This window comes from Plecotus auritus (assembly GCF_963455305.1).
Source record: "Plecotus auritus genome assembly, chromosome: 7".
NCBI lineage: Eukaryota > Metazoa > Chordata > Mammalia > Chiroptera > Vespertilionidae > Plecotus > Plecotus auritus.
Window position 1 is genome coordinate 70,271,274 of NC_137774.1, and position 25,318 is coordinate 70,296,591.

At 56.9% G+C, this 25,318-nt stretch overlaps 2 protein-coding genes across 3 annotated transcripts in view; both read right to left on the reverse strand.

Annotated features, from left to right (window-relative positions):
* CCDC154 (coiled-coil domain containing 154) lies at positions 1–10,531 on the reverse strand (the record flags this gene model as incomplete). The annotated part of the gene is made up of 18 exons (XM_080677431.1): positions 1–142; positions 230–414; positions 706–792; positions 1,110–1,227; positions 1,641–1,717; positions 1,804–1,923; positions 2,884–3,021; positions 3,104–3,230; positions 3,582–3,706; positions 3,779–3,907; positions 3,985–4,086; positions 5,948–6,071; positions 6,515–6,610; positions 6,951–6,997; positions 7,210–7,399; positions 7,486–7,777; positions 8,295–8,460; positions 10,499–10,531. The coding sequence occupies 18 exons, from the start codon at positions 10,529–10,531 to the stop codon at positions 16–18; spliced, it is 2,283 nt and encodes a 760-aa protein (XP_080533557.1). The 3' UTR covers positions 1–15.
* The window catches only part of CLCN7 (chloride voltage-gated channel 7), a 27,636-nt gene continuing 12,075 nt past the window's right edge, over positions 9,758–25,318 (reverse strand). For both annotated transcript variants that reach the window (XM_080678520.1, XM_080678521.1), the window contains 23 exons: positions 24,397–24,468; positions 24,189–24,254; positions 23,621–23,753; positions 23,209–23,318; positions 22,393–22,473; positions 21,625–21,687; positions 21,448–21,531; positions 19,313–19,406; positions 18,991–19,055; positions 18,351–18,467; positions 17,738–17,792; positions 17,269–17,329; positions 16,552–16,690; positions 16,063–16,156; positions 15,194–15,363; positions 13,855–13,906; positions 13,497–13,624; positions 13,110–13,195; positions 12,607–12,736; positions 11,864–11,923; positions 11,592–11,768; positions 11,174–11,254; positions 9,758–11,010 (listed from right to left, as the gene is read on the reverse strand). In XM_080678520.1, coding sequence (XP_080534646.1) covers positions 10,924–11,010; positions 11,174–11,254; positions 11,592–11,768; positions 11,864–11,923; positions 12,607–12,736; positions 13,110–13,195; positions 13,497–13,624; positions 13,855–13,906; positions 15,194–15,363; positions 16,063–16,156; positions 16,552–16,690; positions 17,269–17,329; positions 17,738–17,792; positions 18,351–18,467; positions 18,991–19,055; positions 19,313–19,406; positions 21,448–21,531; positions 21,625–21,687; positions 22,393–22,473; positions 23,209–23,318; positions 23,621–23,753; positions 24,189–24,254; positions 24,397–24,468 — 2,205 coding nt within the window. In that variant the 3' untranslated portion in view covers positions 9,758–10,923. The remainder of the gene's footprint in view (positions 11,011–11,173; positions 11,255–11,591; positions 11,769–11,863; positions 11,924–12,606; positions 12,737–13,109; positions 13,196–13,496; positions 13,625–13,854; positions 13,907–15,193; positions 15,364–16,062; positions 16,157–16,551; positions 16,691–17,268; positions 17,330–17,737; positions 17,793–18,350; positions 18,468–18,990; positions 19,056–19,312; positions 19,407–21,447; positions 21,532–21,624; positions 21,688–22,392; positions 22,474–23,208; positions 23,319–23,620; positions 23,754–24,188; positions 24,255–24,396; positions 24,469–25,318) is intronic.

Consider the following 25,318-nt stretch of genomic DNA (forward strand, 5'->3'; position numbering starts at 1 on the left):
ACAGGAGTGGCATGTTTATTTCTGGAAAGGGGGCAAGTCTGGGAGCTGGTGGGCAGGCTCCTGGCCAAGGGACCTCTCCAAGACTGTTTGTGGCCTCCACTTGGCGACCTGGTTCATGAGGACCGCCTTCCACTGCAGCCACCTGCCCGGAGACATGGCTCAGGGCCCATGGCCCTCGGGGCCACCCCAGCCCTGAACCTAGACCCGGAGGCAGCTCCCCACTGCTCACCTCATGGCCTGATACACGCCCCAGCGGTTCATGGGGACCACCTCGCCTGAGGCCACATTCTTGATGAACTGCTGTCTCACCAGGGACATGAGGATCTTCCTGCTGTCCAGCGTCAGGGCCCATGGGCCCTCCTCACTCCACTGGCCCACCAGGCACTCCTTTAGTGTGGCCATCTCCTCCATGCGCTGGGGACAGAGGCAGGGGTGGCCTGGGTGGAGCTGAGGCGGGAACCCAGGAATGGGACCGAGGGGGGACTGCAGGCAGGATTATCTTCCTCTGGGCAAACCAGGGCCTTATCTGCCTGGAAACGGTACTCAGGCCAGACATGCAGACAGACAGACGGATGGCAGGGAAGACTGCAGATAGAGGGTGGGCAGGCTGGGAGGGGCCAGGGAAGCTAGTAGTCGGGCTCTGCACAGAAAGCAGTCCACCCTCCTGGCCTGGGAGTCCCGGGGCCAGCCCAGGCCACTTCTCACCAGCTTGATTTGCGAATTAAACTTGAGGTTCTGGATGGTCTTGTTGTCCTGGATGCTGTTTTCCAATTTCATTATTTGATTCTGAAACTAAATACTGCCCCCCATTCGTGGACATGGAAGCACCTCCCCACCCCCCCCCGGAGCAGGAACTGACCCCTTGAGGGGATCTGGGGGCACCACAACCTAGTGATCAGGTGGGACCCAGCCGGGGCTCAGGGCGCTCCTTTCACCATGATTGCTGATGCCCCCCGCATTTGGGGCTCCAACAGGTGCCTCCACTTGGAACTTCCAAAGTCTAAGGCGGGGAGTCCCCCAGCAAGACATCTGTGAACCTCCCTGGGGACCCTCTAAGGGGGCTGCCCCCCTCTTCTTAGCGTGACGGGCATGGGGGCCCGAGAGGGTACCGTGGCCAGCTTGCCCTGGATCTCGGCAATCTTCCGCCCGGGGTTGCCCTCCCTGAGCAGCTGCACGGAGGACAGCAGAGCAGCCAGCTCCTGCCGCATGGCCTCAACCTCGAACTCTCTGTGGGTATGGGAGGCCAAGGCTGCCAGGCTTGGGGGTGGGGAGTGCTCTAGGGTGAGGGGCAAGGTGAGTAGAGGGAGGTACCCTGGGCAGAGGAAGGGGCGCTCTGCTCTGCCACACCCCTCTAGTGGGGGTTGTAGTGACAGAGGGAAAGATTCGGGGATCCGTGCAGGCTGCCCCCAAGCCAGAGCTGGGAGGGGTTAGGGCTGCCACAGTGCTGGGAGCTCAGGTAGGAGCACCCGAGAGAAGGCTTGTTGGTGCAGCAAGTGGTTCTGAGACAGCTGGGCCCTCCCAGCTACTCCCTGGAGGTTGGCTGAGCCCTCCCGGCCACTCCCTGGCTGTCGGCCCAGTGGCGTTCACTCCCCTTTCCGGGGTGCGGGCCTGCCAGACGTGCTCTGGGAGCTGAGCCTCACCTGGCCTTGCCCTCAGCAGAGATCTTGAGGTCGGAGTCACTCTTGTGCAGGATGCACCTGTCAGAGACAGCTTCTATCTGAAACGGAGCAGAGGCTGGGGTGGGCTGGCGACTAAGGGTGGGCACCACAGGGGAGGGGAGGTGTGGCCCCAGCCCTCACCCACCTGCCGAGGCAGGCTGTCCACTGTCTCCCGCACCTCCCTCAGGTAAGCCTGGGCCTCCTTTCGACACCAGGCCAGGCCCTCCATCGATCTCCGCTCTGCAGCTTCCCACTCACTCTTTGCCTAGGACACAGACACCCAGTGAGGCCGGAGCGTGGACAGGGAGGGTGGACAGATAGACTGGGCACGCCTCTGACTCTGAGCTCATGCACACAGGCCTCGCACAGTCCAGCCAGGCCAGCCAGCACCCTCCAGGCCTGGCTCAGCCCCTCCCCACCCCTGCTGCCCACTGGGAGTCAGCGGGGATAGGGACAGAGAGAAAGGCAGTCTTCCCACACTGCAGGAGAGAAGGCCCCGGGCGGGCCAGGGGCACCTGCCCCACAACCAAAGGGTGTACATGTGTGCTCACAGCAGTGCCCTCCGTGTCACCAAAAGGGGCAGCGGCCCAGTGCCCATCACTGACAAATGGGTAAACAGTTGTGGTCCATCGTGTGGTGGAAGAGTACTCAGCCCCCAAAAGGACAAAATGCTACCACACGAATGGACTTTAAAAAAGCCATCTCAGCGAGGGAAGCTAGACACAGAAGGTCCCACAGTGTGTATTCCATGCGAAGTGTCCAGAAAGGCACATCCACAGAGACAGGAAGCAGATGGTGGGTGCTAGGGTCCGGGGAGGGGGTGGGAGTGACTGCTAATGAGGGCAGAGCCTTCTAAGAGTGATTGTGGTGGTGGTTGCCCAACTCTGAATATATGAAAAACACACTGAATTATACACTTTAAAGGGGGGGGGGATTGTACGGTGTGTGGATTAACCTTCAAAAAAGAGAAAAAAGAACCCCAGGGGCAGAGTTGCCGTGCTGGCTCCTCCGTGGAGCCCGCTGTGTGGTCAGGCCTCTGGACGTCTCAGCAGCTGGCCCTGGACTGCCTCTTCCGAGCAGGAGGTCTTGGCTCAGAGCCACCCTCGGCCTTACAGACAGTCACTGGGTACTTTTGGGACCTGCCGGTCAGGCCTCCACCCTCGGGGAGCCAGAGGGGCACCAGGACCCCAGCTGTCTAGGCTGCCTTTTCCCCGGGCCGCCTCACCTCACACAGCTTCTGGGTCAGCGTCTGTTCCTGCAGGTCCAGCCTCCAGCTCAGGGCCAAGAAGTGGTCATTCAGGTCCCCCACCTGTCTGACCAGCTCAGTAACGGACCCCTCCAAGGCCTGCCTCTTCTCTTGGAGCTGTGGGAGGTCAGGCCGAGTGTGGGTGCTGGGAGGTGGGGGATCCCACGAGGAAACGGGACCCAGCGCCTGCAGCCCTCACCAGCTCCAGTGTGCTCTGCGTCTCCTGCCGAGCTTGCTCGCTGGCCAGCTGCATGGCTTCCATGTTCTCCTGAAAGTAGGCAGCCAGCTCCCCAGCCTGGCTTTCCTCCAAGTGGCCCTTGGTGTCCCTGGGGGTTGGTGCCACTGAGAGAGACTGTCCCTCAGCTGAGGCTGGCCCGCCCCTCAGAGCTGGGCCAGGGAGGGGAGCCTGGCTGCTGGCTCCAGAACCTTCCAAGAAACTCACTGAAGCAGAGGATGGGAGTGCCGTCACAGGGGCCACCAAAAGAGGGCTGCGTCCATCGCTGCCACACTGAGTCCCCCGTGAAGGGCAGGCTGAGAATGCATGGCTACTTTGCCAGGCACCCAACTGGGCCTGACACTGGGATCAGGAAGCTGGGATCCAGGGAGAGGGGCCATTTCCATCCACTCAGCCTGACACCTCCCGCGTTCTCTGCCCACTGTCGCATTTGGATACCCACCGGCCCTTCTGCTCGGCCAGCAGGACGCGGTTCAGCGACACCTGGTTCTGGCGCACAAACTTGGTCAGCTGGACCACGGCCCGGTCCAGGCCCCGGCACTGCTCCAGGAGGTAGCACTCTTCCTGCTATAGTACAGAGGTGGCCTGAGACCTGTGCCCCACCAGGCGCCCCGCCTGTGCCCAGCCCGAGCTGCCCACCTTGCACTGTCCCCGCAGGGTCCGCAAGCGCTCCTCGGCCAGCTCCTGGAGATCGTGCCACCTGTTTTCCAGCTCCTCCCGCAGGCTGCTCTCCACCTTCAGCTGTGTGCTCTCTGAGGCCTTCATTCTCTGCGAGAGACCCCGTCCATTGCTGTGAGCCAGGGGGCAGGGGAATCAGCAGAGCCCCACCAGCTGCAAGCTCCCACCTTCTCCAGGGCCAGGAAGCTCTTCTGCAGGAAGCCACACAGCTTGGCCTCCCTCTTGAGGAAGCGAAGGCTCATCTCCTCACCCAGTTTGGTCACGTGGGCCTGTGGAGGGAGCACATGGGCACCGTGCTGGGCGCCCTCTTCCCACAGCTGCCCCCCACCCACCATGCCTCTCAGACTTGTTTTCTTGCCCAACCGTTTTCATCAGGGGGCTCTGGGTCCTGTGTCCCTGGCTGTCCCTGAGCCTAGCAGAGCTGGGCCTGCCACACCCTCCTTAGGAAGAAAGGCAGGGGTCACATGTCCTCCCAGAGGGCCAGGCACAGGGTTGTGAGGGGTCTGCAGGCCAAGCTCATGTAGGTCTAGAACACACTTGGTGCCCACAGTAGTGACGATCGGAAGAAGCCATAGCAGCTACCACCAAACCACACCCAGAGGTGGGAGGGAGCCTTAGGAAGGGAGGTCGAGTGCATGTGCTGGTGTGCCCCAGCCCTTGCCAGCTTCCCTGCCTGTGCAGGGTGACCAGGAGTAGGGCTGGGCAAATGATCTGTAAAGAACCAGAGAGTAGATATTTCAGGTTTATGGACTACATAAACCTGAAGGGCAGGGTCTATGTACAGCTCCTCAGCTCTGTGGTTCCAGCGCAGAAGCAGCTGTGGACAATAGTAAACAAATGCGAGTGGCTGTCTGCCGATAAAACTTTATTGACAAAACCAGGTATGGGCCATAGCTTGCAGACCCGGGCCCTAGAGTGGGCTTAGGGAAAAGGCAGGCATCCCACCAGGTGGAGGTGCCTGTCATGTTGGGAGTCCCCGGGGCTCAGTGCTACTAGAACTCCTGGCCAGTGGGCAGCAAGCAGCCTCTTGAGGGAACCAAGCGGGAGGGAAACCAACGCTACCGAAGCTGAGCAGCCAAGCTATGTGGGCAGCAGCTGGGGCCGCCCTGGTGTGCAGCGCAGTCCCTGGTCTCTATTTGCAGAGCTGAAGAGGCTGCCCCATCCCCTGACCCACCTCCGAGCCCCCGTCCCCGCCCCCACCCCTGGCCCTCCCGCAGGAGGGGAAACTGCAGCAGCCCAGGAGCACGTGTCTTCAGGAGGGTATCGTCTGCTTTGCATGAGGGAAGCACCAAGGTTGAAAATGGCCGAGGAAGGGGCTTCGGGCTTTGAGGTTCTGCTTCTTGGTTTGGGTGCTGGTTGCACAGGAAGGGGAGGAGGAGCGGTGGCTGAGATGGTGCTAACGACACTTTCTGTGATGAAGGTGCTCCATCTCACCTTCTCAGTGCAGCCCCATCTGCAGCCACTGCCACACGTGGTCGCTGAGCATTTGAAATTTGGTTCATGTGATGGAGGAACCGAGTTTTAAATTGTCTAAAATGTTAACTAATTTCGCTCTAGACCAGTGGTCGGCAAACTCATTAGTCAACAGAGCATCAAATGGCGGCTCGCGAGCCGCATGTGGCTCGTGAGCCGCAGTTTGCCAACCACTGCCCTAGATAGTTTGACTCAGTGGATAGAGTATCAGCCTGCGGACTGAAGGGTCTGGGGTTCAATTCCGGTCAAGGGCATGTACCTCGGTTGCATGCTCCTGGCCCTGGTAGGGGACATGTGGGAGGCAAATGTGTCTCTCTCACATCAGTGTTTCTCTCTGTCTCTCCCTCTCCCTCCCCCTCTCCCTCTCCCTCTCCCTTTTTCTCTTCCTCTTTCTCCCTCTCCCTTCCACTCTCTGTAAAAAATCAATGGGAAAAAATATCCTTGCATGAGGATAAAAAAAAAAAAGTTAGCTAATTTCAATATACAGGGCCACCTGTGGCTAGTGGCCACTGATCACGTGGAGGGAACTAAAAAGATAGCTGGAGAGAGGGAGGAACCTGTAAGGGGAAGGACACAGGCTGGGCTGGGAGGGTGGGGGTTTCCTCCAGACGGACCTTCTCTCTGGCAGCCTAACTGCCTGCCCACCCTTCCTGGTACCTGCAGCCTGGCCACCTCCTGGTCCACCCTTTGGCTGGCCTCCTCCTGGCTCCTCTGTAAGGCACTGCAGGCCACCTCCCGGTTCTGCTCCTCCTGTTCCAGCTTCCTGGCCAACTTGGTCAACCTGGGGGCACCGGCCAAAGGTCACAGCAACCCGGCCAGCTGGAGGGGCTAGCTGGGGAAGCCACAGGGAGGCTGGCAGGGCCCTTCTCAGGCCAAAGCTGCACTGGGGGCCCTAGGCTGACCTACAGGCCCACAGAGCAGGAGGTGCATAGCTCGCCTGAGTAAACACAAAGAGGGGGCAAGACGCTGGTGTCTCTACCCGCTCCCCGCCCCCGGGCGTGGTGAGAGCTGGGCCCTGGTTGGGACCTATGGGAAAGGGGATGGTTGGGGCCCCAAGTTCAAGTCTCTTTCCCACAGAAGATCCACAAGGTGTCTGAAGCTCTCTGTCATCCGCAGCTTGGCACCGAGGGTACATGAACACCTGCCCTGCCTCGGTGACACCCACATGGCCATACACAGCAGGTCCAGAACCAGCCCCTGGGGAGGGAGGTGAGGGGTGCCCACCTGAGGTTGGCTTCCTGCTTGGTGCCCTTCCGCTCAGAGTCCTGGAGTGCCTGCTTCCTCCTGATCTGGGTCAGGGCCTCCCGGACTTCCACCAACCTGGCACACAAGAGCCGCTTCTGCCTGGGGCCTGTCCAGCCACCCTCCTGGTGGCCAGGAGAAGCCCAGAGCAGGCTGGCAGTCTTCAGGGGCTGGAAGCCCAGCCAAGGGCCCCAGCAGCAAGTCTCCCACCCATTTCCCAGGCCTCTGTAGGCTGCCGAGGCTCACACAAACCCAGACCGTTTGAGTTCTGCCAGGGGCATGTACTGCTTACTGGAGCAAGACAACTAATTGGGAAAACAAAACCCTGTGGCTGATGCTCTGAGGGGTCTGGCACCAGCCACTGCTCTCCCCAACCCCTTCCCTCCTGCTGAGACCTGCACCACAAGCATGGGGATACCTCTTGTCCAGGGCCTGCATCTTGTTCTGGTTCTGGGGGCTGGGGAACTGCAAGAAGGAGGGTGTGGGCTGAGTGTAGGCCTGGGACCTCACAGCCTGACCAGCACAGACACAGCCTATGGGAATTCTCTGGGCTCCCAGCCGGGGCAGCAGCATTGAGCTGGGCTCAGGGTCCAGGGAGCAGCTGCCCAACACCTGGGAATGGGGGAGCCTGGCCTGTGGATGGGGATGAGCTGCCTCCCAGCCAGTGGGGGTCTCACCTCCAGGGCCTCCTTCTCAGGGACCCAAGCTGCCTGCTGTAACTCCTGCTTCAGCTTCTTTAGCTCCGAGTCTTGCAGCTGCACAATGGCTTGCACCTGGCGCAGCTCTTGTAGAAGGCTCAGTGTGACACGCTCACAGTAGTCCTTGTGTCCCCGTAGGGACACCACCTCGGCCTGCAGGTCGGCCACCCTGGCCAGGATGAGGAGTAGGCCGAGTTGGCACACATGCCTTGGGGCTGATGTGTGGCTCTCCCACTCCGTCCCCATGGGGCTCACCATTGCTCTAGCTGCTTCCAGCGCTTGGGGGTGTCCTGCTCTGGGACGGAAGTGGTGGACGCCAGGCAGCTGGGCTCATACCTCTCTGAGATCTCCTCCAGACTCAGGAGCTCGGGGCTGGCAAGCCCTTCCTCCAGGAGGAGCCCCAGGTCCTCCAGGGTAATAGTGCTTAGCTGAGAGGGGGGCGAAGCCCCGGACGAGGAGTTGCAATCAGCCAGCTCTGCAAGAAGGTACTTCCGAGCTTGCCACTTGGCCTTCTGGGCTGACAAGGGATGATGGTTCCTAGATGGAACTTAGGGAAACAGGGGCCCAGAATCAGTGCAACTGTCATGGAGTATGCCTAGCCAGCTCACTGGGGCTCCTTCTGCTGAGTCGCACAGCCCAGCCCAGAGAAGGCTCAGCTCTCATTGCTCCACAACAGGAAGCTCGGACTCAGAGGTGCACTCCCTGCCAGAGGACACAGCACTGGGCAGCAGAAGTGGGACAATGTCCTGCCTGGCCAGGCCAGAGGGATCCCCCAGGCTGTGCAGCTACTCACACCCCTATGCAGGCCCCTCCCTGGACTGTCCTCCTGGCTCTGGCCCCAGTTGGCACCTGGTTCACTTGACCCAGCTTCATTAGCAGCCACTGCTTTTGGCTTTGGCCATTGCCAAGAGGCCCTGGCGTAGTACCCTGTGGCCGCCCAGAGCTGGAACCAGGGTGGTTGCAGGGGGAGAAGGGGAGTGGCTAGGGGAGGCAGGGAAGTCAGCCCTGGACCTTGGGGGAACACATGGAGTGTGAAGGGATGAGCTCCAGTCCTCATATCTCACCTCCTTCCAAGACAACACCAAGGTAGGCAGGGCAGCGGGGGCTCTTCTGGAACCTTCTTTTCCTCACTAGAACTTCGTGACTTTCTGGCCCAACTGCCAATGGAACCTGAGCCGTCAACTCTCCTGTTCCTGCAAGGCCTCCCCAACTGTCTGTTTCTGGAAGGATCTGAGGTGGCACCAGAGGTTAGGGTCAGGAAACCTCTCTGGCCTGGGCAGGAGCGATGCCAAGGAGCAACTGCTGGCTCCATGGTCGTTAAACCAGAGCAGGAAGGCTGGGACCCCAGACGGACTGAACACAGCCAATCCTGCAGCCAAGAAAACAGGCCCTGAGGGACTATTAAAGGAAACAGGGTGTTGACATAGGTGTGTGCTACACCAGGACATTAACTTACTTAGCAGCCACAGTAAGGAAGTAGCCAGGTGGAGCCTGGCTGGCATGGCTCAGTGGTTGAGCATCTACCTATGAACCAAGGTCATGGTTCAATTCCCGGTCAGGGCTCAAGCCTGGGTTGCAGGCTCAATCCCCAGTAGGAGGCGTGTAGGAGGCAACCGATCAATGATTCTCATCATTGATGTTTCTCTCTCTCTCCCTCTCCCTTCCTCTTTGAAATCAATAAAAATGTTTTTTGTTGTTGTTGCTAAGAACATGAGTTTTAAAACACAAGTAGCAGGGTACTGCCTTTGATTCAAATATTTTAAGTTCTTGTTTTCTGAAACTGAGTGCTTGTTCCTGAATATGCAAGAATAACTTTTATACCTTTCCCACCCAACACTTGATTGGCTTTTCAGAAAATGAAGTTTAAAAAAAATACAAAATTCATTAAAAAGAGAAAGTAGCCAGGTGGAGTGAACGTCAATAGTCCATTTTATGTAACCCAGTTCACCTAAAATACCATTTCAACATGTACTCAACACAAAGTGCGTGAAATGCTGTCCTTGCCTTCTCCACACCGAGTCTGAAGGCTGGTGAAGGTTATGTCTCACTTCAAGCCACTGCATCCAGCGCCTCTAGCCCCTCACCCTACCCATGTCACCTAGACCTGACACTGAGGGCTGGCTGGGGGCTTCCTTGTGACAAGAGTGCTTCAGTCAATTTCTCCTCCAGGGGGAACCACACCACACGTCCGTGGCCAAGCAGATCAGGTTGGAGACAGACGTGCGGAGCCCTCTCCACCGGACTCTGTAGTTGCCCCAGGAACAACACTGCCCAGATATTTGAATGAGGATGCGTGGTTGGTGCCTGGGGGTCCCCTCCTGTGGGAAGTGTGAGGGCCCCAGCTACACAACCATCTGGTTTCCTGGCCTCTCATCTGTGTCTCTCTCCAAGTGATGTCCACTCTGGGGTGCTGCCCACCTGCACCACGCATTCAGGTCTTGTCCCAGACACCCCCACCCCATGGCCTTGGAATCCCAGGCTGCTAGACTGTGGTCCATGCTAAACAGAAACAGGAAGCTGGTGCAGGTTGTCTGGGTACAATTCCTTTATTTCTCCTATTCAGATTTCCCACATTCAGATCCTGCTCCCCCCACAGAGGACTCCCCACCAGGACTGGATCTGCAGTTCGAGGCCCTATCCACTTGAAAGGGGCTAAAACCAAGGCGCAGCACCCACCAGCTTGCCACAAAAGCATCTGATCACCTCATCAGAGATGGGGTGGGGACTTGGGAATCACCTTTAAAAAAGTTCTTCGGAGGGAAACAGCATCCCTGCTGCAGGCTCAGCGGCTCAGCCCAAAGCCCAGCTGCATGGACCGGAATCAGAGCTGCCCAGAACATCACCCTGGGCCAGGCTCCACCCCCAGCCCTCATGCTGAGAAGACCCGCCTTCCCAGCCTCGGCCCAGTGGCAACAGCTGTTCATCTGGACTCCAGCTCCAGAGGGCTTGGGGTGGCTCCGGAGGGCTTGGGGTGGCATGTGTGACAGAATTCGGGTTCAGGCCCACGGGTGGTTCTCAGCTCTCCAAGGCTTCCTCACAGAGCCCATGGCCTCCCGAGTGTGGTTGCGGCCCAGGGCACATGCGGGAATCTGGAGAACAGCCAACTTCTGACAGCCTGCTCCAGAGTCTGTTGCCCCAAGCCCTTGCCTTTGGTCCTCCGGCTGGGCCTTTGCCCAGGTAGGTCCCAGCTGCACAGGCCTATCACCTCACGACCACAGAATGGGCCATGGGGACAAGGCCAAAGGCCTCTGCTGCAGCCTCACATCACCCAGGCCTCCAGCTGGCAGTGTACAGGCGGCATGGTCTTTCTGGGCCAGCACTGAGGGTAACGAGGAGCAGAGAAGCAGACTCAAATCCACAGGGCCCAGCTTACTTGCTGCCTCTCACACATGTGAACATACCATGAACACACACAAACACGCACTGAGACACACATGCACACGCGATCTCTCACTGGCTCGGAGGAAGCGAGCATTTGCATGAACATCTGCTCCCTGAGGGTGAAGAAACAGGAGGATGGAGAGTGACAGCCAAGGGGCTGAGGTGAGGGGGAGGATGGGAAACATTGACAAGGTGCCCATCGATGGTCACGCTCACACACCAGCTGGGCCATCCCGAGGTCTGAGGACAACAGATCTGCTGCTGCCCGAGGAGCGTGTTGAGGACCCCAGGTGAGGTGCCGGGGCCAGGGTCTCACGTCTGGGCCAGTGAGAGCTCCTCCAGGCCCCCCTTCCCAAGCCGGTACCTGGCTAGGTCTTTCCTGGTTACCAGCCCAACCACCTGTGGGAACAAAGCCAGGTCATAGGAATCCAGTGGCTCCACTTCTCCTCTGTGGAAGCATGTGGGGGAGCAGCACAGTTTGGGGGAAACCCGGAGGTGGACATATGGCCAGGGCAGGCAGGCCAGCAGGAAAAGGGGCCCTTTGCCCTCCCTGGCTACTCACCTGATTGTGGTTGTCCACTACCACCAGATGCCTGAGGCCCAGGGCCCGGAACAGCTTGAACACCCGAGGGAGAGATGCCTCCTGCAATGTGGTCAGGGCCTCAGCTTGCCTACTGGCCCAGATTGGCTCCAGCCAAGAGCAGAGGCAGGACCCTCCAAGCTCAGGGTTGGCTGTCTCCCATCACACCCGCCGCGACCAGGACATCAAGATGTGTCCTAAAGCACCCCTTCCCCCACAGGCCAACCAGCCCCATCTCAGCCATGCTGCTGGGGTCTGGCTCTACAGCCATTCCCACCCCCAAATCCTTGTTCTGGGTTTAAGAACGGAGCTCTTCCCATTTCTCCACGGATTCCACCCCAGCCCCTCCCTGGCAAGCCACTGAAGGCCACTCAAGACCCTGCAAGTGGGAATCAGGCACCTGGGGCACCGTATACGGGGAGGGGTTCATGAATTCAGAGAGGTCCATGGTGCACTCGCGCTCATCCTGGGACACATGGATGGACTGGATTGGGGGGAAGCGTGGGTAGGCATCCCGGAAGTCCTTCAGCCTCAGCCGCCGTTGTACCAGGCCCCTGTTGGACCGCTCAACAAACACCTGTGGGCAGCAGGTAATAGGCAGTGGGCAAGACATGTCAGAACCCCAGGTCTCAGCCTGCATCTCCCACCACCTGGAAGTGCCGAGGAGCCTACCTTGTGCTTTAAGAGGACAATCAGCTGGGAGCGCAGGATCAGGCCCTGGAGCCGAGCTGACTGCAGGGAAGAGACAAGATGGCTTTGTCTGCGAGCAGAGCCCAAGACCTAGCACGTGCCTGCCTGGCTCAGGCCCTGCTGAAAGCTCAGAGGTGTGAACAGAAGGGCAGGCAGTGTCTGAGCAGCAGGTCTAGGATGTCTGCTCGAGGACCTTGGCTCTAGTCAGGTTCCCTGTCACACTCCCCATCAACGTATGGTCACTGTCGACGGGCACTGGCTTTGCCAAAGGCACAAGCGTGCTAACCCCCAAACACCTGGAAGGGGCAGGGAGACACACAACAAAGAGCAAGGAACAAAGTGCCTGGGCTGCAGCATGTGCTGGGGGGATGCAGACCCGGCCCTGACAAAATTCATCCCAAACCTTTGGGAGCTTGGTACTGGGTGGGCCACATGCTGTCAGGCCTCTTCCAACAACAGGCACAGCATAGCTGACGGGGCAGTGTGGGGTATGAGATGTCACTAACCTGTCTGTGGGACAGTGCTCCTCTCAGTTAGTGGGATTCTACCATAAACCCAGACACAAGTCTATGTCCCTACAAACCAACCCTGCCCAACATGCCCTGCTTGACAGGTACAGGGGAAGAGTATGGCTTCCCTGTGAGGGAGGGAGGCAGGACCTGGCCTGAGGCTATGGCTCCTATGGGACAGCAGCGGACCCAGGTTCACCCACCCAGGCCCTGTACCTGGGTGTCGTCGGTGGACTCCACCACAGGGAACCCGTTGTGGTTGGACGCTGTGTTGCTGAGCACATCCACGATGACGCCCACTTTCTCCCTCCTCCGCAGGCAGGTGACCGGCGTGCTCATCACCTCCCTGTGGAAGAGCACACACTTTGTCCACTGTTGGCCACTTGGTTACAAACCATGTGTCCATGGGGTTCCTGAATGAAGTCAATAGGCAGGAAGCTGCTGGATGCAGTAAGCCACGAGAAGGGATGTAGGAAGCCCCCACAGAGCCCAGGTGCTGCCCTGGGAGAACCCGTCCTGGGTGGTGCCTGCAGCCCCAACACCTGGAGAGCATCTCCCAGATGTTCGCACACAGGCGTGTGGCTTCCTTCCTGCTCCTGGCTGCCCACACCCACCCTGCCAGAGCGTTGGCACCACTCACTGCCCTCGACCTAAGTGTGGAGAGGAAGCCCAGGTCTGCAGGCCTTCAGCCTAAACCAAGACAGGGAGAAAGGTGATACCTGGCGGTGAGCGAGTGCGAGGTAACCGGGGCTTCCCAGTGCAGGAAGGGCACACTTTGCAGCTGGATGTGCATGTCATATAGGCCCTGGGGAGAGGGGACAGGCATCAGGCACAGTACTGGCATGAGGGAGGGGTCCCAGGGTGCAATGACCAGCTGCCAAGGGGGGATTCAGGGAGAGCACTATGCCTGTCACTGAGGGAGGGGTCCCAGGCACACTGTGCCTACCACCAAGGCAGAAGCTATTTAGGGGATGGCTTTGCAGGGGCCCCCTTCCCTCCTCTGCTGCCACAGAGCCGTCCCCACATTCTCAGGCTCTGAGACCAGGACATGGGGATGGGACCCAGAATGAGGGCTAGGCAAGGCAGGCCTTTCCCACCAGCTGCACCTCAATGAAAATGTCTCCTACGATCTTGGCAGTCATCAGGACCAGCATGATAGGGAAGCCATAGGTCACATTGCTGGTGGCCTCCATCATGATAACTGTCAGGCTCAGCGTCATCCTCACGATCCCACCTGCCCGGGGAGGGAGAGGTGGGCTGGGGTGAGGTAGGGGTGGTCTCGAGCCCCTCCCTGTATCCCTGCCTGCCCATGTTCTCCATGCAGGGCCGTCACCATCCATTCAGGGCCCAGCTACACCCTGTAGTGAGTGGTCGATGACACTAAATTGAACACCCAGCCTTCGAGCTCCATGAGGTACCCGCCCCTCCTGACCTTGGGTTGCCCACGTGGCAGACAGGACTCACCCAGTTGGGCAGCTGCTCCCATCAGAGCGTACTTGCCGGGGTCTGCCCAGATCTGTGAAGATGACACAGAGGTCGTGTTGGGGGTGGCACCCCTTACCCAAACCCACCAAGATGCACAGAGGCTGCTTGGGTTCAGCAATGTCATATCCAGGAGAGTTTATGCACATGTGCAAAACGGTCTGCACCTCCTCAATAATAAAAAGTCTGGAAATACCCAAGGAGTGGCCCAATCCAGGGATGCCCTGAATGAATCATGCCATCGGCATAAGCCAGAGAACTCGGCAGCACGAAACAGGAGGACACTCTGCGTATGGAGGAGGAGCTACAGGTGTGTGCAGGGACAGAGGCCAGCACCATGTGTGCAGTGACTATCATCTGCAGAAATGCCTGCACTGCATGACGAGGGAGTGCCAGGAGTGAAAACCCAACATGCGCTACAACACAGATGAGCCCTGAAAACTGCACACTCAGGAAGAGAAGCCAGACACGGATGGCACCTGGTGTGTGATCCACTTACATAAAGCGGGCAGAACAGGCAAGTCCACTGAGAGAATGCAGATGGCGGTTGCCAAGTGCTGGAGGGAGCATGGGAGTGAATGCTGAGGGGGACAGATTCCTTTCTGGGGCAATGAGAATGTCCTGAACCGACATAGTAACAATGGTTACACTCTGAACACACTATAGAACCACTGGATTATACTTTTGAAGGGTGGGTTTATGGTATGTGAATCATGTTGCAATTAAAAACCACAAAACATTGTGTGCGGGAGGAAACCTGAGACCTGAGGAAAGCCTGTCCCACGTCTGGCCAGGGGAGTGGGTGGTGGGACAGTGTGGGAGAGACTCGCCTGCTCTGTTTACAGTTTTTTAAAAACCCTTACTTTAATAATTAAGTTTAAAAAAAGGGACTACACATAAAATTAAAACCATGGTGCCCATGGAGGCAGGTGGAAAGAGGAGGCCAGGGAGGCCGTGTGGCGCAGGGCAAAGCCTGTCACACACAGAGCCAGTCACCAGTGTCTGCAGCCTGGGTGCCCACCCCAGGGCGCTCAATCCTTCCATGTCACCTTCTCTCACTGATAACCACTGAGTGTCTCCCTCTGACACTGTCTCTGGACCACACACGGACAGCTACATTAATGGCATGTTCCTTTCTAACAGCAGCAGCCAGAAAACTACGGCCATGTAAAATGACCAGAGGCTCTGAGGCGCTGACCACCGCACTGGGAACCCACTGTCCTCACTCACAGTGACCCTGAGTCTGGAGCACCAGAACTGCCCCTCTTCCCTCCAGCCCAGCTCTGGTCCCGCGTGCTTGGTGCATGGAGACCCCACTTACTGCGGACCCGGTGAGGTAGGACAGTGAGATGCCGAAGAGCCGACCCCAGGCAGCTCCAATGAGCAGGGACGGGATGAAGACGCCAGCAGACACTGTCAGCCCATAGGTCCAGCAGGCCAGGAAAAAGTAGACGAGGGTGAAGAGGCCAAGGGTCATAGGGTTGTAAGAGCCTAGTAGAGAGAGGCTGGCCAGTCACCACCTCCAGGTCATATCCTGACCCCTAGAAACCCCCGCGAGTGCCCGGAAGTTTCCCCATTTTCAGAGGTCAGAGTATGGGGTTTTGGGGGCTGGGTCCTTGGTGGCAGGAGGATGGTCGGCCTACTCGGGGACGGAGGGAGCCAGGGCAAGTGGGGCCCAGTGCAGCCAGCAGGACAGTGACCTGAGGCCAAGAGAAGGTGACCACTGAAATCAGTGTGCAAACAGTAGGCACTGCAGTGCAGTGCAGACCACTGGGGTCAGGGGAGAAAGGCCACCAGCCACATTCCACATTAGATAACTTCCAGCAAACCCCGAACCAGCATGTCAGGAGGCCTGGTGCCAACTGCTGGCTTCACTCAGCACTTTTTAGAAAGGGCTTGGCCTTTCCCCACATTTAAATGCTTCTCTGTTAAATTTGTGGATTCCTGTCACATGTGTAAGGGCCAGAAAAGTCCTAGCAGTCTTACTTGTGACAGAAAACCATCAGAGACCACCTAAGGGTCCTAAGAGGTGAGATGACGCTATAGAGTAGCACCACGGAGTAGCACAATGAAAGAATCTGACATCTACTTTGGCTTCTGTGCCTGGTGTCTGTGGGTTGTTGCAGATCAGGCCAGGGGGGCAGGGTCCGTGGCGATGTGCAGCTGACAGCACTGAGTACGGGCACACACCTGGGGGGTCGTGGAAAAGGCCGACCACGCTCTTCTCCGGGGTGTTAAAGAAGGCAGCAGCCATTGAGTTGTACTCGCCATCTGCACAGAAGAGCTGCAAGGTTGGGAGAGAGGACGGGCCAGTGGGATGGGGTAGTCCTGCCCAGCATCAAGTGCCAACCACAGGGCAGGATGAGGTCGGGCTGCTGCCTCGGAGGGGAGACAGGCTGCGTTTCTCGGGTCCATACCCACAGCCCCAACTCCTGAAGTCCTCCTCGGTCCTTGTCAGGCCACATTCTGGGAGGAGGGCCGGGGGAGACTCCAGCCCGACAGAACACCAGCTTTCCCGCCACCCAGTAGGCTGCCTAACCCTCTCTGAGGACACACCAGCCTGTGTTGCCCAGAGCTCTGAAGTTCCGCTGTGTCACTAGCTCTCCTGCTGGGACTGGGGAGCGAGTGCTCCTCCTCAGAGGCCTGCCCTGCCCCCTGCCTGGTGGCCCAACCTCCTACCTGGAGGGGGTAGGACACGGAGTTGCCCTGCAGGGGCTGGCAGTCCCGGGACGAGTAGATCAGCACAAAGGCGACAGTGGCTGTAACAGCGGCCACCAGCATGGCCTCAATCACCTGGAGGCAGGGCCGGTGGATGTACCTAGAGCAAACACTGGGATGGACCAGGCCTCTGGATACCTGGGCAGTTACCAAAGCAACCTGAGCCTGTGACTCACTAAGAGCTTATAATACGACACTGATTAGGAGGGTGATGTAGCACATTTAGTCATCAACCTACCCAGACTCCTGCACGTCCTTAGATTATCTCCTGGGTGCTCTCCAACTGCATTTAAGTTTTTGCAGGAGGAGGAAGTACTTTCCCAAACCCAAAACTCACCCCCCAGCTCCCACCTCAAAGCTCCAGTAATGGCTCTCCAAATGGCAAGAGAAGCCATGCCAGCTAACTGTGCCCGGGCTCGAGATGGCCCTGGGCAGACCAGACTGAGGCCAGAAAGACCCTGACCCCAGGGCTGCTGGATCCACAGGCAGGGGCCTCCCCTGCCAGGCCTCCCCGAGCCTTTCCCCATCCATCCCCCAGCCCCATGCTGTCTCCTTCACATACAAGCCACCACAGAGGAATGCACACTGGCAGGTGGCATTCTATGTGGCCCTGTGGGCACACAGCCCACAATGAGTCCATTTTCAAAGGCCCCAGGAGCCACAAATCAGGTTTCTCACCTGATTCGAAACATCGTCAGCCAGTAATTCAAGGCATTGAACACAGCCCCAAGAACACCACCTGCGACCAGGAAGGAGTCACGTGTGAGAACGGTTGGGCTGTCCCGCAGCAGAGGGACCAGGAGGGAACAGGAGAAGACGGTCTGTGGAAATACCCGTGCTCCATCACCACATTCTGATGGACAGAGGGGCTTATTTCTGAAAGGCTTTGCCTTCCTTTCAGGGAAAAGGTTGTGAGAGTAATGGATGCTGTCGAGGGGCCAGTCCACTTCTTAGATGGGCTTCCCCATGGAGAAGCAGAGCTCCGGTTTCTTTATGGTATGGGTTTCTCCCTAGGTGGCCCTGCAGGAGCCATTTCAAAGTGGGCCCTGATCCCACCACATGCTTTGTTCCACTGGGGGCCGCCATCTCGAGTGATGGAGAAGTGTGAGGCCAGGTGGGTTGGTGTCCTTCTTGGGATGGCCCTTACCCACCACGCCCATGGCGATGAAGATGGGGATCTCGTGGATCGTGTACACCATTGTCTGTGCAAAGAGGAAGAGTAGATGTTCTATGAGGAAATGTGTCATCAGCTTCTTGCCACTCAGACTTGACAGATGGGGAGTCAAGGGGGGCAGGAAGGAGAGACCTAGGAACACATCTAGTGACCCAAACAACCCAAGAGCTCCAATGTGTCCCTGTGCAAGGACGTCCTGGAAGCAGGACCCCCTGACAGTGTCTGGCAACTGCAGTGTATGGTCCAGGCCTTCCTGGGGCGCCGGCCTGCTCCTACTCACCCTCCCTAAGCTGGTGCATGCGCACCCCAGGACCACAGTCTGTGTCACTGTCTAACAATCTGCAGATGGTGGAGACAACCCTGAAGGTGCCCCTGGGCTGTCTACCAGGCATCCTCACCTGCACAGCCAGGTTGGATGTGTGCTTCCCAAGAGCACCTCTGGCCCGGGTGCTCATGAACAGAGCTCAATCTCAGCGAAGAGATGGAATTTCCCAAAAGCCCAAGCTCTCAGGCTGAACCTTAAGTAAACAACTGTGGCCCTGCATGGAGAACTAGAAACAATGACTGGGACAATGGGCCACATTACCTGCGTGTCAAATCTTCCAAAATTGATGAGGCCTGGGCTGGACAGGTCCCAGATGTTTCCATGGTAAATGCTTAAGACAAAGTTCAGTGTGAAGGTGGAAATCATGGAAGCAAAGAACTGTGGGCACACAAAGAAACAAACACCATCAGAACAACAGTGCCCACTGAGAGGAACCCTGGGAGCTGGGGAGGGGCTGCAGGAGAAGGGGCTGCCTCTCCTTTCATTCAGGTGGCACCTGGAGCCGCTCCAAAAGCTAAAGGAAAGGAGGCTGGGGCCTTGATGGCCAGGCCCCTCAAGGCTGGGCAAGCCAGGCGATTGTGGGGTCAAGCCAGGACAGAGCTGAGGAAAGGTGTATGACGTCAGGGGATCCCCAATGAGGAGGTGAAGGAGCACCAGGGTGGAAAGAGTGACCCGACTGACAGGGGAAGGGCAGGAGGCAACACTTCAGGGTCAAGTGAGGGACAGAGCTGGGCCATAAAAATCCAATGGGGCATGGCTCCAATCACGGCTCAACAGAAACCTCAGGCGAGGGCACCAAAGCGTGGGCCCAGAGTGTGATGTCCAGGGGACCACGAAGGACACCAAGGTGAGACGTGGGCACTGCCTGACTTGGGGAGAGGCGCCATCTGTGGGCACTTACAATTCTCCACGTCAGGAACTGGTTCCAGAAGGAGGCACCTTCCTCCAAGCTGAAGAGGACCCCGCCTGGAACGCAGTGGCCCAGCCTGAAGTTTCTACCCAGGCACAGAGAGCCCCGCACCCAGAGCCCCTCACATCCCAGACCCAAGGCACCAAGCCCACATCAGAGGCAGCCATGGTGCCGTTCGGGAGGTACCCCACATCCTCACCACCACCCAGCACCGAAGTCTGCAAACACCAAAACTATTCATTCTCAAGGCACAGACAGCCTGGCTTGCCCAACACAGGAAGTCACTTGTCAACCAGGCAGGGCCCCTGCTCACCCACAGGGGCCCCAAACGCAGCAGACACTCCAGCTGCAGCTCCTGCCGAGACAAAGTCCCGCTTCTCCGTGTCTCTGCGGAAGTACTCAAAGATCTGAAATGGGACAGAAAAGACAAAAACAGGGTATTAGCCAGCTTCTCCAAGGGCACTTCTCAGAAAGGGATGGGGAGAGAGGAGATGGAGGGAGAGGAAGAGAGTCTCTAGACCAGCCGTTGGCAAACCATGGCCCGCGGGCCGGATCTGGCTGTTCTATCCGGTTCTCTTGCTCTCCCCTCCGCTCCTTTACTTTGAATTTATATTAGTTCACACAAACACTCCATCCATGCTTTTGTTCCGGCCCTCCGGCCCAGTTTAAGAACCCATTGTGGCCCTTGAGTCAAAAAGTTTGCCCACCCCTGCTCTAGACAGTCAACTCATCAACTCCTGGATTCACAAATACTGCAGAACCAAAGAGGCAACAAAAGAGAGCTTCCTTGCATACTAACAACCATGAGAAAATAATGAAAAAATTCTATCACACTAAGAATTAAACTTTAGGCCCTGGCCAGCGTGGATCAGTGGGTAGAGCGTCAGCCCACGCACCAAAGGGTCTCGGGTTCCATTCCCAGTCAAGGGCACGTACCTGGGTTACAGGTTCAATCCCTGGCCCTAGAGAGGCATGTGGGAGGCAACCAATCAATGTGTCTCTCTCACATTGATGTTTCTATCTCTATCCCTTCCTCCCTCCCTCCATTTCACTCTTTCTAAAAATCAATGGAGAAAATAAACTGATGAATGAAATAGATCCAGAGACATAGCAGCATGGAAGAGACTGATGAATCTCAGAAGGAAGGCAGGGGTGGGGGATGAGGAGGTAGAGATTAACCAGGGAACTTATATGCATACTAGGCCTGGTGCATGAAATTCGTGCACAGGGTGTATATGTGTGTATGTGTGTGTGTGTGTGTCCCTCAGCGTAGCCTGCACCCTCTCCAATGTCAGACATCGCTCTCAAAATCCAGGACTGCTGGCTCCCAACCACTCACCTGCCTGTCTGCCTCATTGCCCCTACCGCTTTTGCCTGCCAGCCTGATCACCCCCTAACCACTCCCCTGCCAGCCTGATCGACGCCTAACTGCTCCCCTGCCGGCCCGATTGCCCCTAACTGCCCTCCCCTGCCAGCCTGGTCACCCCTAACTGTCCTCCCCTGCTGGCCTGGTCGCCCCCAACTGCCCTCCCCTGCTGGCCCGGTCACCCCTAAATGCCCTCCCTTGCCAGCCCGGTCACCCCTAAATGCCCTCCCTTGCCAGCCTGGTCGCCCCTAACTGCCCTCCCCTGCCAGCCCGGTCACCCCTAACTGCCCTCCCTTGCCAGCCTAGTCGCCCCAACTGTCCTCCCCTGCAGGCCTGATTGCCCACAACTGCCTCCCCTGCTGGCCATCTTGTGTCCACATGGGGGCGGCCATCTTGTGTGTTGGAGTGATGGTCAATTTGCATATTACCTCTTTATTATATAGGATATGCATAGCCCATGGACTCAGAAAATAGGCTAGTGAAGGCCTGGGAGGGGTAGGTGTAGGGTGGAGGGGGTCAATGGGAACAATAGAGAATATCTGTAATACTTTCAACAATAAAGATAAATTAAAAAGAAAAAAACTAAAAAAAAGATCAATGGAAAAAATATCCTCAGGTGAGGATTAACAATAACAAAAAACTTAAGTGTATTCTTGATTTTAAAAGACTCTGTTCTGTAAAAAAGATGTTAACTGTCTCCAAATTTGTATATAAATGCAGTGCAATGCTCATCAAAAAGCTGGTGGCTTTCTGGGGAAACATGACAAGATTATTCTGTAATGTATCTTAAAAATTAAGCATCTTCAGTCTGTAAGCACGTCACTCCTGACCTCTTTCAAGGTCACATAGGCCTTTGAGGCCATTTCCTCAAAAAAAAAATTGCACACCCACCCAAAACCCTGAGAACAAGGCTCTGAGCAGACTCCTTGGCAGGCCCAGGAGAGCCACCCAGGACAGACCACCATGGAGACCCTCAGATGCGATGTCAGGGTGGTCTTGGAACAGAGCAGGAAGGACCCCGCTTTCCAAAGGACATTCGTGGTCACCCTCATTGTCGACAACTCCATCAGGAGAGGACTCACCTTGAAATCTCGCTTCAGTGACGTTGACCTCCCCTGGGAAACCCCAGCAGCAATCACGGAGCCCGAGTGAATCATTGGCCCCTCCTGGAAAGTACAGGACAGCACCATCAGGCGAGGTGAGAGAACATGGAGGGCAGAGGGACTCAGGCCCAAGCAGCGCTCCTCGGGCTCCATTACCTTTCCCACCGCCAGTCCTCCTACCACGGACAGGATCACACCAGATACTTTAATCACCAGGGTCTGGAACACAAAGGAAGAGTGCCAAGTCTTTGATTACAGATCGCTCCCTGTCTGAGAACCTGAGCCACAGTACTGCACACAAAGCAAGACTCATCACATAACAACCAGCACCCATGAGCAACAAAGAGGGCACTCGGAGGGGCCAGCACAGCCTTCTCCCCCTTGAGATCACTCTGCTCCCCCGGTGTGTCCAGGCCCCCAGGAGCATCTGCTCCCCACATGGGGGTGGGAGAAACGCATCGGCTGAGGCACGCAGACCAAAACACCGGAAATGGCCATGGGAGGAAGCCTGACTTGCCAACCCCTCGGAATGAGTGTGTCATCAAGAACATTAAGCATGAGTATTAAGGAAAACTTTGAGAAATGGAGAGAGCTCACAGCAAGGCTCCCATTCCAGCACAGGTGCTCTCATTTTGGAATGCGAACCCCTGTGAGGAACTGACAAACACGCTCCACAGTGGCGATCACAGCACGCACCACTGAAGCATTTCTCTGTTACATAAAATGGGCAGAGAAAGTTTTCACCACTTTCCAAAGAAAATGTATACAAAATCGTCCAGCACATCCATGCACATGCTCGTCAGCAGCACACACCATGGTCTGGGTGAATTTAGGAGGTGCAGGTGGACAAACAAAAGGTTTCAAACCCAGCAAAGAATCCCCATGATGGGCACCATGCTCCCAGCCCAGGGTTCACCTCCTCACCTTGAGCCGGACCACATGGGGGATCTTCACCCCATTGAGGAAGCACTTGATCTGGGGGATCCCACTGCCAGCAGCAACTGGCTGGAAGGAGAGAGAACATGGAGCTGGCCAAGCTGAATGAAGAACGTAGATTAGGAGGCCCAGGGAGACTCAGCCTCGTGGTGCTCAGGATGGGGAGGGGATGACATGGGACTTTACCGGGCAGCTGCTTGGGAAGGGGCTACCCACTTCTCCCCACCCCAGATGCAGAACGACCACCGAGGGGTGCAAGTGCTGTGGGATGTGGGAGGGGTTGGGTGTGGAAATGGAAGGAGGTGCAGTGCCCCCACAGGGGCAGAGTGGGGATGCTCTAGGACAGACTGGAGGCACATATCATGCACTAGCTGAGAGGAACCAGAGTTCCTCGGTCCCCCTTGGGACGGGGGGCACCGCACTGCACACCAGATAGAAGCTTCTGGATGTTTCCCCCTCTTCCTTCCAACACCTCATGATAAGGGAAGAGCAAAGAAAGAGGCAGGTCATAGGAAGGGCTTCTGGGAGAAGTCCTTGAATGAAGGGATACCCTAGAAGAGTCTGATCCCCTCAGGTGGGTGGTCCCCTCCATTTGGACCACTGGGACCTCCTAGAAGTGAGCTGTGCGTTCCCCCATGGTCTTTGCCGTGTGGAGTGGGCGTGGGGTGCACCACCTGGGTAAGGGGGGTGTTCTTACTGAACCGTTTAACATCTGCACTAGTGTGACCATGGGAACCTCACTGGCAGAAGCTGCAGTAGGTGAGCTGGAGCAGTTCCCACCATCCAGGGCCCTGGTGGCCATACCTCTATGAAGGCAACAATCATGGAGCCGACCAGCACAAATGCAGAATTCAACGTGGCCCACAGCAGGAGGGAGAAGGACAGCCCCCCTTTCTCCGTGAACTTGTCGATATCTGGGCTCATCAAGGACGAGTATCAGCTCCACCATCTGAGTATATCCCCAGCGTGCCTCACCCTGATACGAGCACGACCAAGTACACAGAGGGGAGTGGGAGGCAGGGAGGGGGTGACGCACTAACTGCATATCTCAGAGACATTCCACTGCCCAGTCCCAACTCTCCCAGTTGGAGGGCAAACACCCAGGCCAGCGATATCTCCTGTTGGGCCCGCTCTGGGATGCACAGTCACTCATGGGACCCTACGTTCTGCTCTAAGCTCCACCCCGTCTGTGCTGGGCCCCTTCAGAAAAGGATACTGTCCTTGACGACCTTGTATTTCAGGCCGGCCAAGTTCTCCACCATGATGTCAATGAAGCAGGCCACAAGCCCCGTGAGGATCCCTATCATGGCACAAATGACCCAGCGCTTGATCTCGACTGTCCGGAAGGCCTGAGGGGGAGGCACTAGTCAGAAATGAGTGCAGTAGCAAGACATCAGCCATAGACTGCTCTAGCGACGACATGACTGGCCCTGGAATTCCCCAAGTCCATGATGGCAGCCTCTGGTCAATGTCTGAGAGAGGATGGACCATTGGGGGGTGGGTGACCTTCCCAACCAAGCCATAATCAGTTGTTGACATCTTGGCCACTGCAGCTGACATCTAAGAACAGCCTTCTTTGTTGTATTTGAAATGTGACACACACTCCCTTTCCTGGATCAGGTGTTGGGTGTCTCTTGCTCCAGAACACAAACTAGAACCTGCGGCACAAGGACTGAGGACAGGGAGATGGAGGGGACCCATCACCACACCCAGGTGGGAGAGTAGCACCAGCCCAGCCTGTGGGTCGCTAGGGCGGTGTCCAGGCTGCCTGGCCCCAGACTCACCATGTGGTTGATGCGCCTCTCCTCCTCGAGGAACAGCTGGTTCTCACTGTTGTCATAGTCCAAGCTCTGCAGACCAGGGTGACACAGACAACGCAATGACTGACCCCGTTGTCCTGGGTTCAGGTCGGGCAGGGGTGGGGGTGAGGCTGGAGAGGGGATGAAGTGCCTAGGGTGGTGTGGGGCAGGGGCACCCAGGGAGGAGGCCCACCTCATACTTGAGGGACAGGAGCTTCTCGTTGTGCGGGATCTCCTTCGGGAAAGGGTGAGGGGGATCCATCTCCTGCAAAGGAAGAGGCAGAGCCACACACTGACAACCCAGCACGTTAAAGAACAAAGCACAAATGAGGAGAGGACAGAGCACGTGTCTACTCATCTCATGAGGTCACTATTCTCCTGGCCCCAAAGCTAAACATGAATGCCACAAGAAAGGAAACTCACTACAAATGCACACCCTTTGTGAACACAGACACAAAATTCTCAACAAGATGCCAGTGGGTTAGATCCTCCAACACACCAGGAATGCAAGGGTAGTTTAACAATTGAAAATCAATTACTGTAACGTCTGTGGTACACTGGAGAATATATTACTGGTATTTGTATGAATTCCTAGCACCTGGCTCCTAAAACCCTGGGCATCTCTGGGTAGTGTCTTATGCGAGCTAATGAGATGGAGGGATCATAGGGGCTCCTAGGCTTCAGGATGGGGCTAGCTGCCAGAGAGATCAAGGTGTGATTAGAGGACAGGAACTTTCAGTCCCAACATCGGTGGAGGGAGAGGGGCTGGAGATTGAGCTAATCACCAATGATCAATGACTTAATCAGCCTGTGTAATGGAACCTCCATACAAACCCTAAATGAAGGGGTTTGGAGAACTTCTGGGTTGGTGAACATGTGAGGTGCTGTGGGGGTGGTGCTCCTGGAGGGCATGGAAGCTCCGCACCCTTCCCTGTGCATCTACTGTCTGCTGTTCCTGAGTTGTAGACTCTATAATAAATCAGTAAACATAAGTAAAATATTTCCCTGAGTTCTGTGAGCCCTTTAGCAAATTATGGATATAAGGAAGGGGTCGGGGAACTGTGATTTATAGCTGATCATTCACAAGCACAAATGACAATCTGGACTTGTGACCA